At 40.5% G+C, this 25,841-nt stretch overlaps 2 protein-coding genes across 7 annotated transcripts in view; one reads left to right on the top strand and one right to left on the bottom strand.

Moving 5' to 3' along the window:
- The window catches only part of LOC146658581 (protein tyrosine phosphatase type IVA 3), a 164,806-nt gene that overhangs the window by 53,273 nt on the left and 85,692 nt on the right, over positions 1-25,841 (bottom strand). The gene's annotated exons all lie outside the window — the stretch shown is intronic.
- Positions 1-25,841, top strand: part of LOC146658589 (focal adhesion kinase 1-like) — a 64,070-nt gene that overhangs the window by 24,043 nt on the left and 14,186 nt on the right. For 4 of the 6 annotated variants that reach the window (XM_085422260.1, XM_085422259.1, XM_085422257.1 and 1 more), the window contains 21 exons: positions 64-151; positions 396-475; positions 670-732; positions 847-901; positions 1,262-1,402; positions 1,779-1,856; positions 3,956-4,063; positions 4,660-4,777; positions 5,192-5,222; positions 5,632-5,702; positions 6,119-6,136; positions 6,719-6,775; positions 11,793-11,890; positions 12,197-12,281; positions 12,391-12,491; positions 12,835-12,950; positions 13,169-13,269; positions 13,398-13,487; positions 13,627-13,831; positions 21,704-21,815; positions 23,134-23,988. In XM_085422260.1, the coding sequence (XP_085278386.1) occupies positions 64-151; positions 396-475; positions 670-732; positions 847-901; positions 1,262-1,402; positions 1,779-1,856; positions 3,956-4,063; positions 4,660-4,777; positions 5,192-5,222; positions 5,632-5,702; positions 6,119-6,136; positions 6,719-6,775; positions 11,793-11,890; positions 12,197-12,281; positions 12,391-12,491; positions 12,835-12,950; positions 13,169-13,269; positions 13,398-13,487; positions 13,627-13,831; positions 21,704-21,815; positions 23,134-23,988 (2,671 nt within the window). The remainder of the gene's footprint in view (positions 1-63; positions 152-395; positions 476-669; positions 733-846; positions 902-1,261; positions 1,403-1,778; positions 1,857-3,955; positions 4,064-4,659; positions 4,778-5,191; positions 5,223-5,631; positions 5,703-6,118; positions 6,137-6,718; positions 6,776-11,792; positions 11,891-12,196; positions 12,282-12,390; positions 12,492-12,834; positions 12,951-13,168; positions 13,270-13,397; positions 13,488-13,626; positions 13,832-21,703; positions 21,816-23,133; positions 23,989-25,841) is intronic. The other 2 variants (XM_085422258.1, XM_085422262.1) reach the window with 2 other exon arrangements.

Here is a 25,841-nt window from a genome sequence, read left to right as displayed (position 1 = left end):
GATTATGAGTTTGTGCATGTGTGTGTATTTGGTATTTGGTAACATTGTTGCTGTCTTTCTCAGGTATGAGTTGCGGATACGGTACTTTCCTAAAGGTTATCTCAGCCATTTTTCTGAAGACAAACCTTCTCTCAACTACCTCTATCACCAGGTGAGGCCACACAACAGGATACTGAATGAAAGAAAACTAGTCTGGTTTTCTTAAGTGACTTCTGTCATTTATTGTCTTCTGTATGATTGCCTCATTTCTGCTATGTCCAAATGAGGCAGACATGTCTTTAAATCATGTAAAAAGATGCCCGTCGTATCTAATATTTATGCTGTTATTAGACATTTCCAGTCCTTAGCTCATTATATTTATTAAAAATCTGCTGCCACACCATGTGTCTCTCCAGGTAAAGAGTGATTACATGCAACACATAGCTGACCAGGTGGATCAAGATGTTGCACTGAAACTGGGCTGTTTGGAAATAAGGTGAGAACGCGCTCATCAGACACACACACATTACAGGTGTTTTGGTATTTGATACACTTCAAACCACAATGAACTTGAGTGTGTCATGTGTGTTTGCTAAATCTGTCTAAATCCCATATGTAGAAGTTGTCCTGAATACTTGAGGCTAGTTGTTGATCCTGTTCATATGTTAATCTTTTCTGTGAATTATATAGGCGGTTCTTCAGAGAGATGCCAGGCAACGCCCTGGATAAGAAATCAAACTACGAGCTACTAGAGTAAGATTGTGTTATGTCATGTCATGCTGTCTTGAGTGTATGCTTCCAAAAAATTTTTATTTTGAGGTAAATTAGTCCAAAGAAAAATGTTGTGGCACTATTCTTTCATTTCAGGAAAGATGTTGGTTTGAGAAGGTTTTTCCCCAAAAGCCTCCTTGACTCCCTTAAGGTGAGATTAAACTAATATAATAATCTAAACCCACTTAGTGACTAACTGTCTACCCACTTCCTGGTAACAATGGTGTCAAAGCACAAATTGCATCCGATTCCTGCTTTGTGTATCGGCTGAGTTAGAGCTGACAGGCTGTTTGGGTGACTGGCAGGGAAACAAACCCGATGACTGAAAGGACATTTGGCTAAATGTCTGATCAGTCAGATTGTCTGGAATTAAGTTAAACTTCCTGTTGTCACTCACAGTGGGGCCTGTCAGTTGTGTGCTGTGCTTTTCTTGGCTTGTTCTCAGCTGTTTCCCAGAAAGCCCTTACTCTTTTAAGTGTTTTGTCCTTCCCCTTTTCTCTCTCTCTATCAGCCGAAGGCTCTTCGTAAGCAGATCCAGCAGACCTTTAAGCAGTTTGCTAACCTCAATGATGAACAGAGCATCCACAAGTTCTTTGAGATACTTTCTCCCATCTACCGCTTCGACAAGGAGTGCTTCAAATGCGCTTTAGGGGTAGGACTCTCGGTACATTGAGATAATGTTACATGTAAAGATCAATAATGACATGTTTTAATGTATTAGCCATACACTGAAATATAGCCAAAGTCATGAGGTGGGAGGCTAGAGCTTCTTTATCATGCACGGGGTAGTGTTCGCTTTCACACTTACTTATTTCAGGTCTTGTAGAGTCAGTATTTCTTCTTATTACTTTATTTTCTGCAGCAGTTACTTTAACTTCAAACCTAACTCTGTTATAAATGCATTAGACATCAAAAACAAAGGAGTATATTAGAGCTTTTATAAAATTTGTGTAAGTACATGATGTGATGAAATATGAGCTATGTGTCAAAATTTACATTTCTGCACTGTGTCTCTCCTCCCCCTCTAGTCTAGCTGGGTAATATCAGTAGAGTTAGCTATCGGACCAGAGGAAGGAATCAGCTACCTCACAGATAAGGGCTCAACGGTGAGTGTACACACAGACAACTCACCACAGAAAGTTAGCATTACTTCTGTATTTTTCCTGCCTCTTTAGAAGGCTTCCAGCACATCTGTGTACTGCTGTATGCCTTAGGTGTAAGGTCACAGTAACAGTTCACCATACTGCCCTCTACTGGTTTGCCTCCTTTCTTTCATTCTTTTCTCATCTCCTCACTTGTCCAAGTTAGAATAGGTCGGAAAAGACAGTTAGATTGGAAAAAGCTGGGAAACAGCATGCAGATCACAGTTGGATTAGGAAAACAGAACAGTTTTCAGCATTGGGTTAAGTATCTTGCTCAAGGACATGATTATGGTAGCCGGGGAATTGATCCACCAACCTTCCAGTTGGTAGATGACTTGCTCTACCTCTAGCTGTGATAACATTACTAACTGTTATTGGCAGTAAGTAAAAATATAGGCAGTCATTGAAGAATATATAACTAATGAAAATGTATTTTTAAAAAGCACCAATCTGAGACCACAAGTGAAGATTTAACTTTAATGTTTGTTTGTTTTTTTTTAAAATAAATCATAAATGATCAACTTCACATTTTAAGCAAAAAGTTTATTTACACTTCTTTTGCTTTAATGACTTGATGCTTTCTGGCTAATGTGGACTCAAGGTCGTCCAATTCTATTATTTTAAGAAGTTCTTGTCTCTCTCAGAACCCCTTAAATTATTAATGGGGTTGAGGTCACACGCTGAAAATGTCTGTTTGTTTTGAAACCAGAAGGTTTAGCATATCTCTGAGGAATGGAGTGCCGCTTCGCCCTGTTCACAGGGTAGTCAGTAAAACACCCTCAAAGTTGAATTTTGACACTCTGTGGTGTTCTTCTCTATATTTTTGTTTGCTTTAGCACCAATGTTTTTATATTTAGCTAAAACTAAACTAAAACTAAAACTAGCATTCTAGTTAACAAAGATAAAAACAACAATAAACTTTTCAAAAACAACCTAATATGTTTTTGTTAGTGGGAAAACTGAAATAAAATAAAAATATAGAAACAAAAGACTTAGTTTTAGTCCTTGTTAATTTGTTATTACAACTTGTCTTGAGCCTTTAATGGACACGTTTATTGAGACTTTGGATATTTACAAGAATGCGAGTCAACCTTTTTCAAAAAGTTATGTCTTTTTATTTTAATACCTATACTGATATTCCTAAATCCTACCTCTGGTGTGTTCTATACATACAGTAATATTTAAAAAAAGACTGTTAAAACAGTGAAACTAAAACTAAACTAAACAAACAATCAACTGAAACTAAACTACAGACAGAAAGTCAAAGCTTAATAAAAATAGTAACCAATTAGAAAATTCACAACTATAATAACTCTCTTCAGCACATCCTTACTACACCATGCCTTCATGTAAGTAGGCCTACGCTGTGCAGCTAAAGTGAGGTACTGCAGTCATGTCAAACGTTTGATTATTGAGTAAATACTGTAGGAGTTTTTCCAATGCCAAACCAAGCGTTTGTTGTGTTTCCCCTCCTGAGAAACGGTTTATAGACCTCAACTCGTGCAGATGAGAAGAGATCCAGATAATCTTCTTTCTGCACTACTCCTCTGACTGGAGTCTTGCATTTTTTTTTAAATATTTTAAAGGCAATGTCTGTTATGAAGTTGCTTTTCTATCTGTCAGTGAACCAAACTTGATGTATTGATCTTCTGATGTTGTGGTCACTTTGCCTGTACTTTGGATACAGCTGATAAAGTTTCTGTAAAGTGTTTTAGAGTGCGGTGCACAGCCTCCTTAGAGACCTTCTGTCTAGACATGGTTTGACGCTGAGAAAGCTCCTCTTTGCTTAGTGCAGCAGTCATATTTCTGACGCTTTCACTTAGTTCACATGCCACGTGTTTCACTGATGCTGTGCTTCGTAGTAAGCAATGTTAGAAACTTGAGGTAGACAATACAATCCAGTGCTACAAGCTGACTGACATCCATTTTCATTTTTGCTTGAAACGTTACAGGATATAATGCAGAATAGTTTCTTATAATTCTTAGGCTTTAAATATCTAAAGATTCTTTTTGACTATTTCCAGATGTATTTAATGACTGTGACTCTGCCTTTGTCTCTGCAGCCCACACACTTAGCTAACTTTAATCAGGTGCAGTCCATCCAGTACTCTGCTTTGGACGAGAAGGACAGGAAAGGCATGCTGCAGCTGAACGTGGCCGGAGCTCCTGAGGTAAAAACACACACCCTGTATACTCTTCACCTGGCTCTCTGTGTGTGTTACAATGTGAAATATAACCTATTGCTGTTTAAATTTGAGTTACACTTATTTGTATGCGTTTCCTCTCAAACATGTGGCTCATGTACATTCTCACTGAAAATGCATATAATGCAAAGTCTCTGTGCCAATAAGTGGATGTTGTTTTCCTGCTTGTGTTGGCTGCTGATGAAATCACACTTGTCACAGAGATTATTTCCATCCAGCTGATGAATGCTAATGTCACTGTTTACTTTATAAAATAGACTGTGTATAGAATTACTTAAACATAATAGTTCAAGTTATATTAAAACGCATGAAAAACTAGGTGAGCTGCAGGAAAAAGGAGAGGAGCCTGAGTTTCATATTGACTGTGTGTTTGCAGCAGGCTTACAGAAAACGTGTCACTGCCACAGTATTGGAGCAGGGATATGTGTCTATATGGGACTGTATGTGTGTGTGTGCACGCACTAATAGGAGGCCTTCTTCCTAATAAAGCCCTCGTTGTGTCACTGTGAAGTAGCTCTCTGTCCCGTTCTTACACTAATCCTTCTGTGGGTGTGTGTGTATAGCCCCTCACTGTCACTACAGCATTGCTGACTACGGCAGAAAACATGGCCGACTTGATTGACGGTTACTGTCGGCTCGTCTCCTCAGTTACTCACTCCTTCATCGTCAGGGTCCACAAAGGTATGACGTTCAGCTGTGCAGATTTTATATTATAGTCTAATGTTTCACTTTTTTGTTGTTGTTGTTTGTTTGGGTTTTGTTTGTTTGTTTTTTGTAGCTTTGTAGCGGTAAGATTGTGCAAAGATGATGATTGTGGTCATGTTTCTATTGTTTCTATCCTAATAGTAGCTTAAAAAAAAAGAAAACACTGTAAATAGTACCGCATTGAAATCGCTGTCAAGTCATTTCTCAGACTGAGGTGGAGTCTTGATTGTGACTAGTGAGGCTTTATGCTTGTCGCTTTGATTAACCAGATGGTGTCTGGCTAGTGTTTCCTAAAAATAGCTATGGCTACAAAGAAATTGTGAAATCGTAGCTCTAGCATGAAGTCAGTCTGCTCTGTGACCAATTAAATTGTGGATTTTGTCTCTGCAGAGGGAGACAGAGCTCTGCCATCTATACCAAAGTAAGTCTACTAATTTGTTTTATGCTCGTTCAGGGCTGTGTTAAGTGAAAACAAGCTATCTTCTTCCTTCTTTTACCAGTGGAGCCTGTTATCTTTTCTTTGATTGATTGGGTGGTTATTATGGGTTTCACGCATTTTGTTATGACTCTGAAACTAAAGTGAGCATAAACATGTCTCAAATCCATGGATTCTTGAATTGCTTATAAGGTAAATATAATATTCTCTGTAAACTTTAGAAACTTTTTGGTTTTTAATGTTTGACACTTGAAGAAGCACACATGACAGGATGTGGGAGGATTCTTCGTTTCCCTCGTTGCGCCGCTGTCGTCGTAGCTGCAAATAGCAGCTCATTCTGTCTTAAGACAATGTGAGCCAAATCCCCAAAATAATTCTCTTCTCTCTGGTCCAGAGTTTCAAACCATGAGAAGCGGATGGAAAAGCGGATGGACGGAGTACGAACTCGAGCAGTTTGCGTCTCAGGTATAACCCCCCCCCCCCCCCCCCCCCCCCCCCCCCGTCGTGCTTCCTCTTGCTAGCCAGTCCATTTCTCCTCTGTCACTGTGCTTCTCTGTCCTCTGCTCTAAATGTCATGAATGACAGTGATGGCTAAGAGTTAGATAAAGGGTTCACAGATATGTGTGCGAGTGCTGTTACCACATAAAGCCTCATCTGTGTGCGCAGTGAAGAGTCCTTGTCTGGCCAGATGTCTTGGTGGAGAGCTTTAGTCACTGTCACTCTGTCTCTGCTCAGGCTGTCGACTGACTTCAGATTCATTCACGTGTACTTAAAATGACATTTTAAAAAAGACCTTTTAGAGCCATTAACGGTAAAACTAATGCTTCTCTCCATGTTTCTCCCCCGGTGTTTGTGTTTCATGCTGCTTGTGGCTTCTGCAGGTCACATTAGTGGCGATGGTAAACTGCATTTTCTTTAAACCTCCTTCATTAGTAACAGTGGAATTCCTGCTCTGTATCTTCATTAAGGCTGCCGTATGTGTGGAGAATATCTCTCTAACTCTCTCTGTCCCTGCTCGACTCTGTATTAGTTCTCTCCATGACTAAACCTGTTTTTCTCCAGCTTGTTTCTCTGGAAAGAAAGAATATTTCCATCCCTCCCCTTTCCTCTTCTCTCTCTCCCTCTCAATTGTTCCGTGTCACTCCTTGTGTGAGGCCACACTGTAGTACACGAACGTTTCAGTTGTTGTGCATGTGTTTGGAGTCGGGTATGGTGACGGGCTTTTGGCAAGGTAGCTCTTTCTGATCATGGTGCATCTCTTAATGTTGCAAATTGCAGTCTTTGTCTCGGTGAAGGTGTGCTCACCGGACTCAGTTATTTAGTGATGTTGGAAGGTCTTAGACATGGTGGCATGTTATACAGTTAAATCATTGATACCGAGAACTTTGTAGTGATTTTTAGATGCAAGCTTGTCATCAGCTCAGAACTTGTTGATTTGTTCTCGGCTCTTTTTCTCATCCTGATTTTTCTTTGCTCTGCAGAAACAGACGACTATGCTGAGATCATAGACGAGGAGGACACCTACACCATGCCTTCGAGTAAGTAGACATACGCTGATACACATACCCATAAATGTTGTGGGCAGCTAAAGTGACAAGTGGCGAGGCAGTGATAGCTGTTTGTGTCTGCGCTATCAGTGGACCGTGTCAGACTTGTATCAGAGGCATTTTATAGAGGGACTTTGTTTACACTCTGTCTACTTCACCGTTTCTTTTTGTTGATTTCATTATAGATGAAGATTAAAAGCCATGAACAGGCATGTTGTCTGAGTGTGGTGGCATTTTAGATGAATTTTGGAGTTAAATTTGGATGAGATTGGAGTCAGGAACCTCTTTACTGTAGCACACGTTCACTTGTGAAAATCTTTGTATTTTATTTAATTTGTCTTGGTATACGGTACTGTGCAAAAGTCTTGAGCCACCCCTTCATTTGTATATACTGTGATTTGAAACTGGAAAATGGGAGCGGTGATTTATTGAAACATGCATACATGGAAATACAAGTTTTCAGATGGTGCTGTATGGTGAAAAAGACTCTAGCAATACTGGGTGCTAATGTAGTTCAGGATGACCATATATTCTGCAAGGCTGAATACAGGATTCTTCCTCGTCTTCTCTGTCTGCTTTCCTGTCTACTCTTCACTACTACACTATCTCAAAAAAATCAACAGCAATTCACATTTAGATTCATCGCTCCATCAGACCTGTTGTCACAGATTTTCAGTCAGTTTTCTGAGTAATTTGGCGTACCTCACCCTTATTTCTGTTTCCCTTAAGAATCTTTACAGCCATCCTTCCACTGACACCATTTCTCATGAGGCTTCAACTCAAGGGTCTCATGGATCTCTGAGGTTCTTTGCTTGCTTTCTTAAAAAAATGCTCATTAGCTGCATATGCTTAGGCCACTTCTTTTGTCATTCACTTGTCCAGTTTCCTCAAATTTTTTGAAGTCACACTGCACACCATACCAATATATGCAAAGTTTCTGGCTAACAGCTCTCTTTTTTTTATACCTCTCAAACTGTGTTATCGTTCAACTATCGTTCATCGATTCAACTAATAAAATGGGAACAAATTTTGTGTTTTTGTAATAGATCAAGTTGTGTTTTTGTGTAAACACAACACTGGCTCATCCCTTTAGTTGGGCGCCTTTTTATGCTTGAATCATTCATAGGTCAGGCCTTCAAAAAGCCTGGAGAACTAATGCCCACAATTTAATAAAATAAAGTAAATAAAAAATAAATAAATCACCCAGACAAGAAAGTCTGGATCATTGGAAGCACAATATAAAGAAAAATGGGTAGCTCAAGACGTTTGCACACTATTTTATTCTTAAATAGTTTACCCAGCACTTGAAATTAAATCAAGTCACCTTGCAGACCTGATGTAAAGATTCCTTTGTTTGACATAATTTTAAAGCATGAATTTGAGTGCAGTTAGATATGTTCCAAGAGGTTTTTGATCTGGTCAGACTCCTGTGTGAATGATCACATTTTCCGTGGTCACATTATTATTATTATTTAAAAGGGGGAAGCCACTTCGACCATATTCTGTGTGTATTTTTACACTCGCAGTCTATATTTATTTTCACGAGTTCCCACAAGATTTGGCAAGAGCCGCAGCTTCCTCAGATTCTTTTGACGTATTATGCGCGCATTGTCTGCATTTTTAGTGAACATTTACAAATGACTGATTCCTCCCGTGATAGCACTCAGTGTGAAAGGCTGGTAATATTTTTAGTATGAGACATCAGCGTAGGCATTTGTCTGACCTTGTGTGTCATACATGGAGGCTGAACAGTTCTTTGCATTAATTAAAACATTGCTGAATAAATAAGAAATATATATGAAGAGGTTCTGCTGTGCTGCTGTTGCTGCTGAGCGATGCCTGTGAACCAGGCTTAAGACTCATGTTAAGCTGAATTCGATGCTGTGTGGCTGTGGTGAATAGGCAGCATAAGAAGGCAGAGTAGACGGGCAGTATCAGCTTAATGTGGGATGGGAAGATGGAGTGTATTTTCTTTTTAAGCTGTTTTGACAAATTGCCTGTTCAAGCTGCCATAAAATGTTGCCTGAATATCGTAAGCACTCGTTCCATGTAAGCAGAATGCAGCTGAATCCCAACATGGCTTTGCTTTTTGATCATTCATAAATTATAGTTTTGTAGTTCAGTCTTCTGGACTTACACATGTAAACACAGTACCAAAGTAATAACTACAGCAGCAATGCTTTTTACTAATCTCAAAAAGCATTGAAACATTCGTTTGCATCAGAACTGCAAGTGGCTCATTCAGCTTTTTTTGTTTTTTTTTCTCCAAAAAGGTCAAGTTCAGCTGTTTATGTTGGTACTTGGGTAGTTTGAGTGTGCTAATAAGTATTTTGGTTGTGTTAACGGCAGGTTTCCAAGCAGTTCACTATTTGGCTAGCAAGTTGCTTGCTTTGTAACTTGCACCTTTCTAATATAGCTAGTGATGACATGTGCTGTGGGCTTGTCGGGCCTGTATGCTATATCACAGCATTTATTTCTAGCCAGTGTTCCTTTGATTATCCACCAAGATCTTGTACTGACGATGGAAGAGTTGGACTGGCCTTCTCCAGCACATCCCAAAGACTGTTATCAGGGTTTAGGCTTGCTCTTTCCCGCTTTGATCCCAGTGAATCCTGACATTGTCAGGTCGTTCAGTAGATCCAGCTAACCTCATTGTTTGGGCACATAATGTTGCAGAGCCTACACCTGACCAACTGAAGCAGCCCAAGATCATAACAGTGCGCCCACGGACTGTTATAGTAAGCAAAACAATGACGTGATTGATGGATCACTTCATCTGCCTCTCTTTTTACCTTGATGCACCCGTCACTCTGGAACAGGGTAAACCTGGACTTATTAGATCACATGACCTTTTTTCATTACTCCAGAGTCCAGTCTTTGTGCTCTCCACCAAACTGAAGCCTTTTTTCAAATTAGCTTCACTGGCAAGTCACTACCACTGGTCCCTTGAGTTCTCTTCACATTGTGCGTGTGGAAATGCTCTTACTTTCACTTTTAAACATCATATTCAAGATTTTTTTTTCTCCTGACCACATTCCTCTGGTGATGTTTCACAGCTGTCCTTCCAGGTTTTAATCCGTTGAACAGTTCTTAACCCAGTTTTAGTAGTTTTAATAATCTGCTTGAAGCAGGCAAGGAGCTTGACCCTGAAACTGAGTAACAGCTTTTTAAAGACCCCGGGATGTTTTTTTCTGATATGGTTTCTTAAGACATTAAAAGCTACTCAGTTAAGGTTAAATAGAGTTAAATAACCTGTCGACCACCAAAACATATGAATCACTGCAGCAGTTATACAGTGGAAGGTTTTTATCTATTTGTCTTACCTATTAGTTATTTAATGTGATAACACTGTTTCTGACTTACAGTAGCTCTAATCCATCAGCATCACTGTTACACTCACACTCGCTGCAGCTGTTGAAGTAACACTGACCTAATTAGTAGAGACTCCAGTAACAACATGTGGCTCTCTGTACTCACAGCTAGCTATTTCTGTCTCTTATCACTAACCCATTTTCCCAGAATACTATGGACTAGACCAAGGTAATGATTGAAAAAGTACCATAACTCTGGTTGTACTGTGATGGCACTTTGACTTGGTGGTTGTTGTGACCCTTTTACATTTGCTTGTGACTGAAAAAAAAAAAGTTTCTGTCTGTACCTCTACCCTGTTGATTTGACCCCCCTCCTCCTCCCCCCACCACCAAACACCCCTCTGCTCATGTGTGATGTGCTGTGACTTTCTGCTAAACTGGTGGTAGCTTCAGAAGTGAGACAACCCAAATGGACTTGGATCTTGTTTTTGTCTGTGTTTAAAAGGTGGAACAAATTGAGAATGAGCTTAGGTTACTCTGCAGAAAAATCAATAATAATATAAACAGTCAACCGCTGTTAAAACACTATTCACTGCTCAGAGTAACAGAAACATGGCAGGCGTTCAGAAATATTTTTGTAACCAGGCAAGTTGATTCAGAGCATCCTCCTTATTGCAATTTTTGCCTGGAGGAGTAAGTGCAGTGAGAGGGACGGCTTTAAATAGATGCATACATTTATACGCTGGAACATTTTAAACCCAGACTACTAACAAACAGGATAGTCTTACTGCATTATTTAACACTGGACTTTTGAAAGCGTCAGCCACACGGGTGACATTTAGAGACAGAGAACAGAGCAAAAGCAATAATTAGGGTTCCCTTTTTCATGCAGCCTGTTTCCACATTGAGGTCATCGCTGCTACGTTTTACTGCCCAGAAACTTTTGTCTCTAAAAGTCGCCCATGTGCTTGAACAGCCATGATTGTCATAAAAGTGCAGAGAATACAGTAAAGTGACCTTTATGGCTTCACGTGTGCTTTATTCATAAGCTTATTACATGGACAAAGTCAGGTCAGCAGTGTCATGAGCAAACGTCAGCTTTCAACAGCCTGCATCTCACAGACCAACCTAAAACAAAAGATTAAAAAAACTCATTTTTACCAACCACTTTGGACAGAAAACACAAAGAATATTGAGCTGCTACAGTTCCAGTGATCTGCGTCCCGAGCAAAAGCAACAGGTTTTCTGTTGGCCTGTGAGCCTTTTGAGAGTTTTCACCATATACCACCTGACTTTATCCATATTACATTTGAATCAACATAGAAATTCATGCTCATTGTAATTGGCTCCTGTTTGTCTGTGTTACATGGCATGTCTGGCTGTGGTTTGCTGATGCTCTTGTTGCATGCTGTTGATGGTGAGCTTGTTTATAAATTCAAGCTTGTCAGAGTAGGTCAGATTTTTGAAATATTGCATCTGACAGAATTCAATTTATTTCCATGGTGCGGTCTGAAACTAACCTCAAACATGCGTATTTAAGCTGTTTAACCTACAGATTGTTTAGACAGGCTGTAAAAATACTATAAAGTGCTCTGACAAGCTTGGTTAATGCAAGCCCAGTGTGTATGTTTTGATCTGAAGGCTTACTCTGTTCATTTTCATCTGTGTGTGTGTTCGTGTTTATTTTGTGCATCCAGCGCGGGACTATGAGATTCAGCGGGATCGTATCGAGTTGGGACGCTGCATAGGCGAGGGTCAGTTCGGAGACGTCCACCAAGGAATTTACATCAGCCCGGTACGTTTGTTGTCTTTGCTCTCTCGCGCTCTCTCTGCACACTCACTTTCAAGAGAGGCTAAACTGATTCAGTCATATCACAGTAACGACACATAGCACAGTCAAAGCATTTGTACCAGAGAAGCATAAAGGGATGGTCTTGTAGAACAAATTTAATAGGTAACAGTATTTATTTTAAAGGCCCTTTAGTGAAAACTGCAAACTGTTTAGAGTTTGATTGTGACTTCTGTGGAGCAGACAGTGAATATGGTGCGTGTTGGTGTTGAAATGATGCTGATTTTGCTTGTTTGGATGCGTTTCCTGCAGGAGAACCCAGCTCTGTCTGTGGCAGTGAAGACGTGCAAAAACTCAACATCAGACAGTGTCAGGGAAAAATTTCTCCAAGAAGCACGTAAGATGCTAACCTCATAGCAGTAAAATCATAGTACCCTCTAAATAGTTTTTAAAAAAGGTTTCTTTTTGGGGAATTGTTTGACTCCTCCCTCTTGTGTTTCTTACAGTGACCATGCGTCAGTTTGATCATCCTCACATAGTGAAGCTGATGGGAGTCATCACTGAGAATCCAGTCTGGATCATCATGGAGCTCTGTACATTTGGAGAGGTATGACACTAATAAGAATATGTATAAGTTGCATCTGTGTAAAGCACAGTTACATCCCTGTGCATGTGGTATGTGAGCCCTGCTGTTTTCTATATTTGTTTAAAAACTGGAAACTATAAATTAGATCAGAGTTTTTGAGACGTGACCTGTAACCCTGTTGTGTGTTTGTTTAAGAACAGATCAGATGATAAACACTTTTCTGTCAGTTATTTCCTCACATTCCCCAGGGTTAAATATTATGGGTGTTATACATTAACTCATGTATATGCTTTCTGGTTTGTTTTCTCATTGTGTTTCGTTTCAGCTTTATTTATATAGTATCTCCCTGTGTTTTTCTACACAGCTTCGGTCGTTTCTTCAGGTGAGGAAATACAGTCTGGATCTGGCTACTCTCATCTTGTACTCTTACCAGCTCAGCACAGCGTTGGCGTATCTAGAGAGCAAACGATTTGTACACAGGTAGGAAAGAGCCATACAGAAATAATATAGCAAAATATTCATAATTACTAAATAAATATAATTCCAGTAGGTGGCGTTGTCACCTACTGGACTGAAACACTGTTGTTCTGTCAAAAAAGAAAACGCATGTTAGATATGAATGCGACCACTGAATTTGAATAGAAAAAATTATATCAGTGTGTTTTTCTCTTCCTCTAATTCCTTTTTGACGTCTCCAGAGACATCGCAGCGCGGAACGTGCTGGTATCAACGGTCGACTGTGTGAAGCTGGGAGACTTCGGGCTGTCGCGATACATGGAGGATAGCTCTTATTATAAAGGTATGTAAAAAAGCATCGCCACCTTTGTCTTACTTTCTTTGTGATCCGGCAGAGAGAAGCTCCATTATTATTCACAGCAGACCTGATCAGTGAAGTGTGACACAGTTTTCTTCATTTCTGTTTTTCAGCATCTAAAGGTAAATTGCCTATTAAATGGATGGCTCCAGAATCCATCAACTTCAGAAGATTTACTACAGCCAGTGATGTCTGGATGTTTGGTATGTTTTAAGTCTGTGCTGCTTCAGTTTTGTCCCGCTCCAGTCTGCTTCTGTTTTACCCTTGCTTTGTGTCTTTGCTTTACGACCCCTGTAGGCTGTAGCTGTCTCATTCTCACTCACGTTATTTGTCTTTCTTTAGGTGTCTGCATGTGGGAGATTCTGATGTATGGCATCAAGCCTTTCCAGGGTGTGAAGAACAACGATGTCATAGGCAGGATAGAGAATGGCGAGCGACTGGCTATGCCCCCTCAGTGTCCTCCTACTCTCTACAGCTTGATGACAAAGTGTTGGTCGTACGATCCCAGCAAGAGGCCACGCTTTAATGAACTTAAAACACAGCTGAGGTCAGTGGCGTGTGATCTGAGAGACTGTGTGTGACTGTGTGTGAGGCACTTTGAGTGTGGATTTTCTGCAAATTGATTTTTTTGTTTGAATGCTTGAATGAACTATGCTGCAGGAACCTTAAACCATCATTACTTTATAGACACGTCTCAATTAAACCCTAAAGAAATGAGTGAAACAGTCATGAAGACAATGACATAGTCAGTTAAACTTCAGAGATCGAGATAACAAAAACAAAACGGTCTGTGGCGGTGGCCACAGACCATTCAGGTTACAGGTAGTCCGGCTCTAGCGACATGGCACATCCATATGTGTCATTCTGAGAAGGTTTGTCTCTGAGCACAGTCTCAAATCTAGAGCAGATACCAGGAGGGAGGTTGTTACAGGACCGTCAGCAGCAGGACCGGTATCTGCTCCTTTATGCATGGAGGAACAGGAGGAGCAGAACCTTACAATGACCTTGAGCAGGCTAATCCTAAACAGACCATCTGAATCAGAATGAAAGGATTGGACTCCGTTATGGTATCATGAGGGCTCAATGTCCTTTAGCAGGACCTGTGCTCAGAGCCCAACAGCATGCAGGTTTACCACTGGCACCACTTCTGACAGATGTAAATAAGTCTGAAGATGGCGTGGTGTTATGCTGATAACATGTTATATTCCATTTGTTAAAAAGTCACAAAAGGTGTCGGGTTAAAAAAAAAACAAAAGGAGATGTGGAGTCAGAATTCTTAAATTAAAAGGTTTTATTAATATTTTTGTTCCTAATTAAACTGAAAGAAACAGACAAGTTGCTGTCACCTTTAAAAAAAGGTTAAAACAAACAAACAAACCCAGGAATTGGTCAATAATCAGAAAAGTCAAAAAGGTTAAATCACCAAAACACACACACTTGCCCACAGAGCAGGAGTAAGCAGCCACCACACACAGCTCACTAGCTGCGAAACAAAAATGCTCTGCGGCTCTACAGATCCCCTTTTTCTAGCCTTAAATACTCTTACTAGAGTAGTACTTATTAGAGTAGACTCAGCTGTACAAAAAGGGTGGCACCTACAGCACGTGAGCTGGCAGGATGCATGTATATAGGGTCAGAATCCAAAGAAGCACAAATATTTGTATTTCAGATCCGTCAGTATTTTTTACCCAACTTCATGTGTACCATCCACGTCCTTTTTAGTAAGCTTTGGTTTAAATGATATTGGTGAAGAAATCTGAAGAATGACTGCAGTGGCACATTTATTTTACTTAGTTGTTACATTATCGTATTAGAAAGAGAACCTTTATGTACATTTAAATTGCCAATTGCCATCTGGATTTATAAAAAAATAACAATAGGTAATCTGAATACATTGAAAAGGTAAAAGTACTTTTATGTCATTTATAGGTGAAAATGTGTTGTGAAATCCAGTGGATGTTTTTCTGTTCTACTTTCTGCAAATTGATACCACAGGTGTATCTATTAAAATTTTTAGAAACGTTTAAAACTCAGTGACCTCAAGATCAGAGGTCAAGTTTTCTGAGAATCTATTGAATGCTATAACTCAAGACGCACCTTTGATTACCATAGCTGCACCTTCTAGGAGGCTGAGGACCACCACTGGGGCCGTCAGTATTTTTACACTTGCTTGACAGCAGGTGTCACTCTCAGTCTGTTGTAATCACGGCAGTGTCACTAGCAGTGGGACAAACGAGGAAACGCTGTAGATGCACTTTTGAAAGTCTGAAACATACTGTGGTCTTGTAGTTTTCTGTTTTTCTTGATGACTTAACATCAGACCAAAATGAAATATTAACCACAGACAGTCTGACTTGTGAAAATGTCTGTGGGTGCCAAGAAAGATTCTTTGTTCATTCAAGCTTAGGTATTTCTTTTCTGGCTTGTTTAAACAAGTTTGTAGGTCTCGTAGACTAGTTTTATAGGTAACATTTGTATTCCAGCACACACTCACTGGCATTTCATTAGGTATGCTGTACTGCTGGTTTGGCTTCAAAACTGTCTTGATCTTGATCAACATGGGCAACAATTTCTCAATTGGTACCAAGGGGGCTCAAAGTGTGCCAAGAAAACTTCCCCACACTATTAATAATAATAATAATAATAATAATAATAATAATAATAATGGATACTTTATTGATCCCCATGGGGAAATTACTTGTTTTTCTCTGCATTTGACCCATTCACTCAGTGAAGCAGTGGGCAGCCCACTAAGCAGGCGCCCAGGGAGCAGTGTGTAGGGACGGTACCTTGCTCAGGGGTACCTCAGGGTAGCCGTTAAGTGGATTCGAACCGCCGACCTTCCGATCATGGGGCGACCACTTTACCTGCTGAGCTATCCCTGCCCCAACATTACATCATTACATCACAGTCAGCCTGAATCACAATACTTTATAAATCCCAGAGACAGTAATGACATATTACAATCTGTTACAAAGTAATAAAATATAATGAAATGGCTCTAATATGTGCAAATAACTTCCAGTACATTGCACAAAGTTGAATATATATAGTTGACAGTGAGTTGCCTCTATAGATACAAGGAGGGATCCATGATTTCATGTTGTTTACGGCAGATTCTGATCCTGCCATCCAAATGTTGGCAGAAGTCAAGATTCATCAGACCAGGTGACATTTTTCAATCTTCTATTGTCCGATTTTGGTGAGCCTGTGTGAATTGCTAACATAAGTCCCAGTCTGGTCTTCTGCTGCTGTAGCCCATCAACATATTGTGCTTTTGTTGTAACGAGTGCCTATTTGAGTTAGGTTTGCCTTCCTTTCAGCTCAAAGTGTCTGGCAATTCTCCTCTGACCTCTGGCATCAACAAGTCAGTAAAAGATCCTACATATCAACTTTCCTCCTTATTCTGATGCTCAGTTTGATCTTGAGCAGGTCATTTTGACCACCTGTCAGAGTCCCTAAATCCATGGCTCAAAGAGGATGAAACGATCCAGCTGTAAACCCATACAAGCAACGGAATGATAATACTGGTGCTGATGAAAGTGAGGGAGCCTCCATGGTCCTCCTTCCCTGAGTTTATATATATGCACAGACAGCTTCTGCAACTAATCAGCACTAAGGATAATGCTAGTATTAGCAAGTATTACAACTTCTCTTGATATGTTACAAAGTATACTGTTTACATATTTTCAGATACCTATTTTTATTTTATTTTATTTTATTTTTTACCAGTGAGAGGATATCCAACTGACAATATTAATAGTCTTCACAGCCTAACTGAGTGCACACAAAAGGGTCCTTTACTGCTCAGGATGTAACACAAACCTGTTCAGGTATGAAGCAGGGTGCACTTTGCATTCTGTTTGGGCTGATGACTTTATGGCTGCCATGGTAACAGAGTTGTGATGTTGACAGAGACAAGTAAGCAACTTCAGTCATGCCTTTCCTTGTTAGATGATACATCACGGCTTCATTACTAGATTTTGCCTGGAGATGGTTTTGCAAGGATAGATCGCATTTTCCGCGAAATCCCGGGCGTGTTGCGATCAGATAAGGCAGTACCAGACATCACTGCTGGTAATTTTAAAATTCCCCGAGTCCGAGCCCCAGACTAGTGTGTCTCTTATTAATGGGAAGGCTCGAATATATTCACCATTTATCATTTATCAAGACATTACAGTTGCACAGTCTCAGGTAGAGGGGTGTGCCTATAATCTGGTCACCATGTCAGCTGTCATCATCTTCAGGTACAGTCAAAGAAAGAGACTGAATTTATAAGCCATCACATGCAGAAAAACAGCCACACAAACAAGTTGAAATTATTTATTTAAGCTACAGTATGTTCATGCTTTACAGCACTTTTTAAGACCTCTTGCTCGGCGTTGTGTAGCAGATCAGGAGCTTTAGTTTAATCTGACTCTTCTATTACCACATATACTATGAATATTTTCTTTCATTGTGCTACACAGTGGGGTTAGGTAGAGGCTAGTAAGGACAATGCTTTACCCACCCGTCATTACTCAACAGTTCATAATCTTTTGGCATGAACAGACCTGCAGTTTTTTGGAAGCGATGTTTCAGCATTGCCCCTTATGGGAAATGAAAGAAATGGATTATGAGATTAGGAAGACTGATATGAAACTTTTATTAGAGTGCAGTCTGAACCTCTAAAATCTATAAAGACGATGCTTGGTATACATATTCATTGAAGTAATATCCTCATTGTTTCTCGTAATCGTGACATTGGTTCTCCAGGTGTCACTTAACAATAGAACATGCTGCAGATAGAGTTCAGGTTAATTTGTCAACATTGTTTCGCCTTTATTTTTGTCCTTTGCATATAGTCTACAGGAAATTAGTCTTTAAGAGAGCTATGAAAGGAGTCTGCAAGCGCTGCTATCAGTTATTTAGTCTAGACAGGCCCTCCTTAGTCATTTCATGAACTCTTCATGACAGCTAAGCTTCCACAACTGACTGAATCCCTCCTGACAAAACATATTGCACTTAGTTTGTGTACCTTATACATTTTAAGTCACATTCTTACTGTGTGAAACATGTGGAGCATGCAGCAGCAGCGGAACAAGATGCCATCATTGTTTCCTTCAGCGTGCACATTCTCTCTCTACCTTAACCTTTTTTTACTCTCTTACACAGAAACAGGAAAATGAGGGCGCATATTTAACTCCTGTGGTTTTATGAGTTTTGCTTAAAACCAGCATGACTCACACCTCACATTCCACCTCCACTTTTCTCAGTGTCAGCTCTCCTGCTTCTCCTGTAATTCTGCTTCTGTTAGGCTCCCTTTACCACCTTTTCCAGCACCCCCCCCCCCCTTGACTTATGCTTTTTTTTTTACCATCTCCTCCTTTTGGCTCAGAGCAAGTTGGAGGCCTTCATGTCGCAGAAATCCGCTCGTTACTTTGACACATGCTTCCATATGTTTGCGGTTGTATGTTTTAACAGGGTGAGAACATAGTGTGGAAAAGTGCATGTGCAGTGTGGCTGCTAAGCGGGCAAAATTAAGTGCATTTATTCAAATTGGGATGGCTGAGAGCGAAGGAGCCCTCGGTGGGCCTCAGCCAGTGTCTTGGTTACCAAGTCAATATTGACCATGTTCGACGTGGTCACTGGCTATTAATAGGAGAAAGTGGAGCCATATAAGGTTATACGATTTGGTTTACTTTCAGTCTGGCTGGCTTTTATATCATAATATCAATTATAGGTCCCTGCTGCCAAATATGCAACTCTCAGCTACTACTAGTGTGTGTGTGTGTCTGTGTGTGTGCGTGCGCGTGTGTGTGTGTTTACACAGTGTGCAGCTGCCATGAGCCACAGCTTACCAAAGAACAGAGGGAGAGAGAGAGAGAGTGAGGGAGAGAGAAGACAGATAGAATTAAAGAAGAATGGAAAAAGCCGAGCAGAGTTACTGCAACGCTGCACTCCTCACGGTCAAAGCTAGCCTACGAAGATCAGATCGCGTTATCCCAGCAGCGAAACGTATCTGAGCTGCAACAGAGCAGGTTTATGCAATCCCATATGAAGAAGTAGGCATTGTGATTCTAGTGATGCTAATATCCTCTGCAGTTCACGGTGACCTTCAGTAAAGTATTAGTGCTGACTGCTGTCGGGCCATCACCCATCTAGGGGCTGCTTTAATTCTTCCTAGGTGCTCGGGCGGACACTTTTTTTTCCCCCTAAGGTAGAGTATTGTCTGATCTCTTTGCACTTCTATCTCATTTGACTTTTCTAAGTGTTGTGATGTCAGGCTTTGAAGAACTCTTTTCATTTAGCATATAATCAGCTGTTAGAGGAGCTTGTATTAGTATCCCTTTGACCAGAGTTGTTCTTCTGGCGTTCCTCTTTGATGCTCTTTGACATTTTTGTCTTCAGAGTTTCAGTCTGAAGGCTTATTGCCAGTATTTTGTTTTTTAGAGAACTTGGCTCGTTCACAAAAGCATAAATATGCTGTGATAGCAGTGACTCCTTTTTGATGGAGGATTTAAATATGGACTATAGACTTTACTGAGCAAAGTCTCACACTCATCAAGTCATCATGATGCCATATGTATGTTAGTATCCTGATAATCTTCAGTCGTGGTCATACTGGGAGCTCTCAGGTGAGAACTAGAGTATGTGAGATTAAGAGCAATGTGTTGCTCGAAACCCTAAGAATATGTAGTCCGCAGGGCCTGCGTAAATAAACTGAGGAGGCCTTGTTATTCCAGGTGGTGCAGTGCAGGTGGGGGTAGGAGACGGTCTGTGTTGATGTTGCCAGGTGTTGATGGTATTGCTGTTGCATGTATGCGATGTCATTTACTGTTCAACTGCTAAGCAAGACTGGCAGATTCATTTGCTGACTGCTTACATTAAAAAAGAAAGCACACACATTAAATATATAATCAGAGAAAGACTGGGAAATCAATCGCGAACAGTTAGGTTGTTTTGTTTAGTTTTAGCAAAGTAATTGTGTGTGTTGTATCTGTATTTGTTCATGCTGGGATTACTACTGTTTATTATTATGAAGTAAAAGGTACTGCTGAAAAACTGGTGCTAAAGGATTTAACTTTATCTGAGGTCTTTAGCTGAGTAAAGTAAGGATTGCCTCTACTGTAAGTTTAGATAATTGTAATTAATAATGGGTTTTAAAGCTCAATAATCAAGCTGCTGACTGTCGGTTCACACAAGTCTATGTTTACGCCGTGTTTGAGTGTGTCAGAGGGATCTCGAGTGTGATGGAAAAGCAGAGCAGACTGGAGACTGACTCGGGCAGGTGCAAGGACACGCAAACAATCGACGAGACAACAGAACAGGAACAGCGTAACGATGCTGCTAGAAATAGCGCCTGCCCTTGTTGAGGCAAGGCGAGCAGAAAGAGCACGTGGCGGTGCGGAGAGGGTGCTGTGCTGGATTGTTCAATAGAAGTTCAGTTTTCTGTTTTGTAAAAAGAGTAAACCATCTGCTCTCCCTCTGGGATTCGGGGCTTGGCTTCATCTAACTGCTGCTTTCCCAGGAAACGGGTCAGTAATTTTATCGCTTAAATTCAATGTGGTATCTTTGGCTACGCTAGACCTAAAAATGTTGGGTTTGGGGCGTGGGATGTTTCTTAAACTGTGAGTGATTCAGTCCATTCTTAAGCAATGCGAGTCAATGATTAAGTGCTTTAGCGAGCTGGCACAGTTGGCCAGCAAAGAACTGACAAAGACTGAAAATTGAGAGACGGTGATGATTTTTATTAGGCAAAAGTTCTAATAAATTCAATTTGTTGCGTTAGAGTAGCTGCCCCATGAGAGTGATTTATGTGGGATAAACTGTGGAGGCATAAAGAAGCAGCAGTAGGGCATTTCATAACAAAATGATATTTGATTTTACTCTCACTTAAGTAGTTTTTGCTTGGAGAGTTTGTACAAACAGAGTGCGAGGAATGCATGACTTTTAGTGGGTACACAGCACAGTGTAATAAAACTAATACTGAGGACAGTGTGTGCCTTTTAAATGGGGTTCACAGCAAGTTTTCATATTTACAGGGGGAGGCAGAAAACCACTTAAGCCAGCAGCATGCTTGTAAAGAATCGCCAGTGGGGAAAGACCCTAAAAAGTGGGAATTGTGTGTTAGTCTAAGAGCATGCGTTTATATGAGCGGAGATAAAATTTCTACACTGAATGCAAAAGCCTTTTTTCTGCAGCAGTGGGAGTAACTGTTTCATTTACGTGCCTCTGGATGCTGCACGTGGATGGACATCATCATTATTCACAGTTAAATACCAGGGACCTCTGTAACACGGGACTGCATTCTAATAAACAGGCTCAAGTGTTTGTTATCATATTTGTGACAGAGTCACCCCTGCCTATTTACATATGTGCTTATGCATCGAGTATGAGTGTATGCAAGTACCCTGCTGTTTGTTTTTCTTTCTTTTAGCACAATATTAGAGGAAGAGAAGGTCCAGCAGAAGGAGAGAAACAGGATGGAGATGAGGAGACAGGTCACTGTTTCGTGGGATTCTGGAGGGTCTGATGAAGCACCACCAAAAGTAAGACACTACCACACCACATGTGTTTGTGTGTCTGTGCGTTTGTGTTCGTACGAGTGCACAGTGGTGTTTTCTGTGCTGTTGACACCCTGATCATTGCAAACACTGAGTGCTTTATAGCCACAATTACAGACTTTTAGTATTCTTTCTTTTGGATTTGTGATAGGTTTGTTTCCAACTTGTTGTATTACCCAAATATCTAAGTGTTAAGCACTGTTAAGTCTAAAGAGGAGAAATCAGCAAGTTTATGTTAACACTTTTCACATGATGACTTGTCAGTTTGCACCCTTGTGATGCAGTCAGACGAGTCATAGCAGAAGTCAAAACAAAAAGATTTAAGCTCTTTCATACAGACTTTTCAAGGAGTGCCGTGTGTGTCTGTGTGTGTGTCTGTGTGTGTGTGACCACGTCCCTCCTTGTAAAAATGCTAACACTGAAAAGGAAGGAATGGATTAACTTGATATAGTCTTTGATTTTTGATTTTTCTTTCTGCATTCAAATCGCCGTTTGTATTTCAGTGATGCCAGAGTTTCCTATTATGCTTTTTCACTGTGATGATTGTGATGACTGTGCAAATGCGTGACCACAACCAAACCCTGTTACACAAGACAAGAGCAAGAAGAGAAAACTTTTTTCTTTCTTCTTTTCCTTTTACTTTGTCATCATCCAATCTGAAAACCAGACTTGTCTCTTATTTTTTCTCACAAATGCACAATTCTTTAACTGTTCTGTTTGCTAATCCATAAACCCAGCCCCCAACTGCTACCATTACTCCTCACAGCTTGTTGCCTCAGCTGCTGGTTGCTTTATCCTCACTTACGGCCTTATGCTACCCTGCTGTTAGCATCTGATTTAACTGCTTCCTTCGACTGCAATGAAAGCCAGATGTCTCGAGCAGAAGTTCATGAGATGGAGATATGTTTTTTTTAAAGGGTTAGGGTCAGGTTTTGTTTGCCAGTAAACAGCTGGTTCATTGGCAACATAATGAATTGAAGCTGTTGGTTTGGGAATCTTGATGCATGCTCAATCATTCAGGTAAGGGAATCTTAAAAAGTTTATTTTGTTCATCTGGACGTAGTGAAGTGAAGAAGTCAGTTGGATGAGCAATAAAATGTTTCTGCTACTGAAAACGCTACGTCCAGATGAACACAATCAACTTTTTAGGATTGGTTTGAGTACAATCTGTAAGCTTATTTGCTGCATGACTTAGGATACAGTTGTGTACATCTCTGTCTATGCTTTATCTCTTCCCGGCTGTCACACTGTGACACTTTTATTTCGACATGTCCCTCCTCTACCTTTGTGTTTCTGTTTGCAGCCCAGCCGTCGTCCCTCCCTGCAGCCCACCTTCAGTATGGATTGTGTTTCTGCTCCTTCTCATCTTCACTGCCATCAAAAACAGTGCTTTGCCTCGCAGCTTTCCCTCTGCACTGGGAACCCTCATCCTCACCTTCCCACTTATCCTCTCAACTTATCATCTCTAAAACGTCTGCAGCATTTTTCCTCTTCTCCCAGCCCTCAGCCTGAGTCACCCCCTCAAAACAGCAGTTATTACAGCAGCTCTTTGTCTCCCTGCAACCCAGAGTTAAATAGTGAATTCAAATCTTACTCCTCCCTGTTGGTTCAAGAACAAACTAATGTCTTTTTTCCACTTCACACACATTTGGACAGCCTGTCCAGCAGCAGCTGCCCACGAAAGACAAATCCACCTACTAACAGCCACCTGCTCCCTTCCTCCCATTCAAAGTCAAACAACACCCACTTCCATCCCCGGCATTTCTCTCCTTTCCTTTCACAGTCCAGTCCCAACTTTAACTCTCTGCCCTTCAGCACGTCAGATGTTTGTCCCCACACCCTCCATAGCATCCAGCCCGAGTCAAATTTTGATCTTAAGACCCTGCAGTTGCACAGAAACAGCAGCTCTCATACCCACCGTCAGACTAATCGCAGTACTCCACTCCAACTGCACTCTGACGCCCAGACCTGCCATCCTGCTGTGCAGTCATGTGAGAAGTCCCCGCTCCCCCCTCTTGCCCCACACACAGTAGCATCTGCCTGTAATCTGTCCTCTACCCACCTTCACCCATCCAGCCAAATGCATAACCTCCCCATAACTACCCACGTACCTTTTTCCATCCTCTGCTCTGAAAGACCCAAGTCTACACCATTGAAGGCAGGTGGTGTGCTGCTAAACTACACTAAAGCTTTTCTACTAACAGGAACAAATGTGAGTGCACGTATTTAAAAAAAGAAAAAGAAAAACGCTGCAACAGTCCCATTAGTGATGCATGTTCGGTAGCTCAACATAAGTAAATAGTTACTTTTTTTAACATTATTTTATGTGAACATTGATTTTCACAATCTAAATTCCATTTTCAACATAAAGTGGGATGAGAGTTGCAGCATTTTTTAATACTCTCCACTGAGAAGTAAAACTCTAATCTTTAGACCATTATCATAATTACTGTGCAGGAGGGAGTTTTTTCCATGGGTTTATGCTAAGACTGCTTGCATGCTTTGTTCTCGCAGGACAGGCCGTTGAAACGTCCTCTGCACTCTGTGATTGAATGCGGCCACATATATTTGTGTTTGCGTCTGTCGGGCATAGTTTTGACGTGTCCTCGGATTAATGCACCCTATTTCTGGCTTGCTCAGGAATGCCTTCAACGAATCCTTAATCCAGTGGGCTAACACTGACTAATCGAACAAACATGACACTTCTGTGGAGTGCATGTTAAATCAAAAAACACAAATATCTGATCAGTTTTGGTGAGGTCCAGAGGCAAATGTAACACAGTAACACACTGTGATTAAATACCCTCTAAGCATATGGACCTGCTTATGCATTGTACTATATCACATTCCTTTATTGCATAATATTATTAAATCAGGTTGTCTCACTGAGATCTTTTTCAAGTGAGATCTATGCAGAAAAGATATTCAAAGTTTCTACTAGTGTTTAGATGAACATGTGAAGACCGTAACTATAAATACCAGATGAGGGTAAAAGGCCTGCGTGTGTCACATGTGTACACTCTGTCACCTTGAACCAGGTTATGGGTGGCAGCCAGTAGTAGTAGTAGTACACACAAGCTCTAGGTAATCCTGTTTTCAGGGTAAAAGGTCAGTCTCATGGCAGCACACAAACACCATTCACATATTTTCTGTCTTGAAGTGTATGGCTTCTTGTAAAATAAATATATATGGCTACAATTTCTCTAAAGGTGAGAAATCAGCGAGGAACAAGCTTTCACATTGGCCTGTTTGGCTCTTTGCTGAAAAGTTCAATCCTCACCACAACCAGGATCAGCTCCTGTTATTGGACATGATTATATGTCCTCCTGAGATCGAACTGGGGAACTTTTGTTTATTAGGTAATGTGTGAATCACTACACTGAGAAAAGCTTTAATCACTCCTTTCTTGTGGAGCTTTGCCATGGCGTCACACTTGTAACAATGCATGTCTCTCAAAATTATTGAATTGATTCAAAAATAAATAAATAAAAATTCCACTTACTGTTTTTCCAAACTGTGCTGTGCAGAAATTGTATTTTTAAATGACACACTCTGTTCAAAGGTGTAGTAACTGGATTTCAGAACCTCTGAACCGTACATCAGCAGCATCTCAAACCAAAAAATCTTTCATTTCAACCACATCTATCCCCCCTTCTCCTTTTTTGTTTCATTTAGATTAAAGAAAATAAAGAGAAGAGCAGCAAAAATGTTTTCAGGCTATCATACGGAGCTGAGATGAAAAGAGTGCATATAAATTTGGTAAATAGCACGAAAGGCGCACTAGCCGAACACTCCACTAAGAGTGCTCGATCTGTACATTTTTGGAACACAGTTGATTTCAAATCCAGTTTTAATTCAAGGGATTTAACAAAATATTCCTGTAAATGTTTATGACACATATTAGAAATTGTGTCACTGTCCAAATACTTATGGGCCTGACCAAATCTCACCTCAGCACTTTCAGAGGGACAGGCTCACAAACACTAACATGATGAACAGATTTGGATTGTA

This window comes from Rhamphochromis longiceps, linkage group LG11, assembly GCF_057381845.1.
Source record: "Rhamphochromis longiceps isolate RC_006_pf linkage group LG11, R_longiceps_female_GT1.1, whole genome shotgun sequence".
Taxonomy (NCBI): domain Eukaryota; kingdom Metazoa; phylum Chordata; class Actinopteri; order Cichliformes; family Cichlidae; genus Rhamphochromis; species Rhamphochromis longiceps.
Note: the sequence above shows the minus strand (reverse complement) of the source record. Positions and strands in the feature narration are given on the sequence as shown.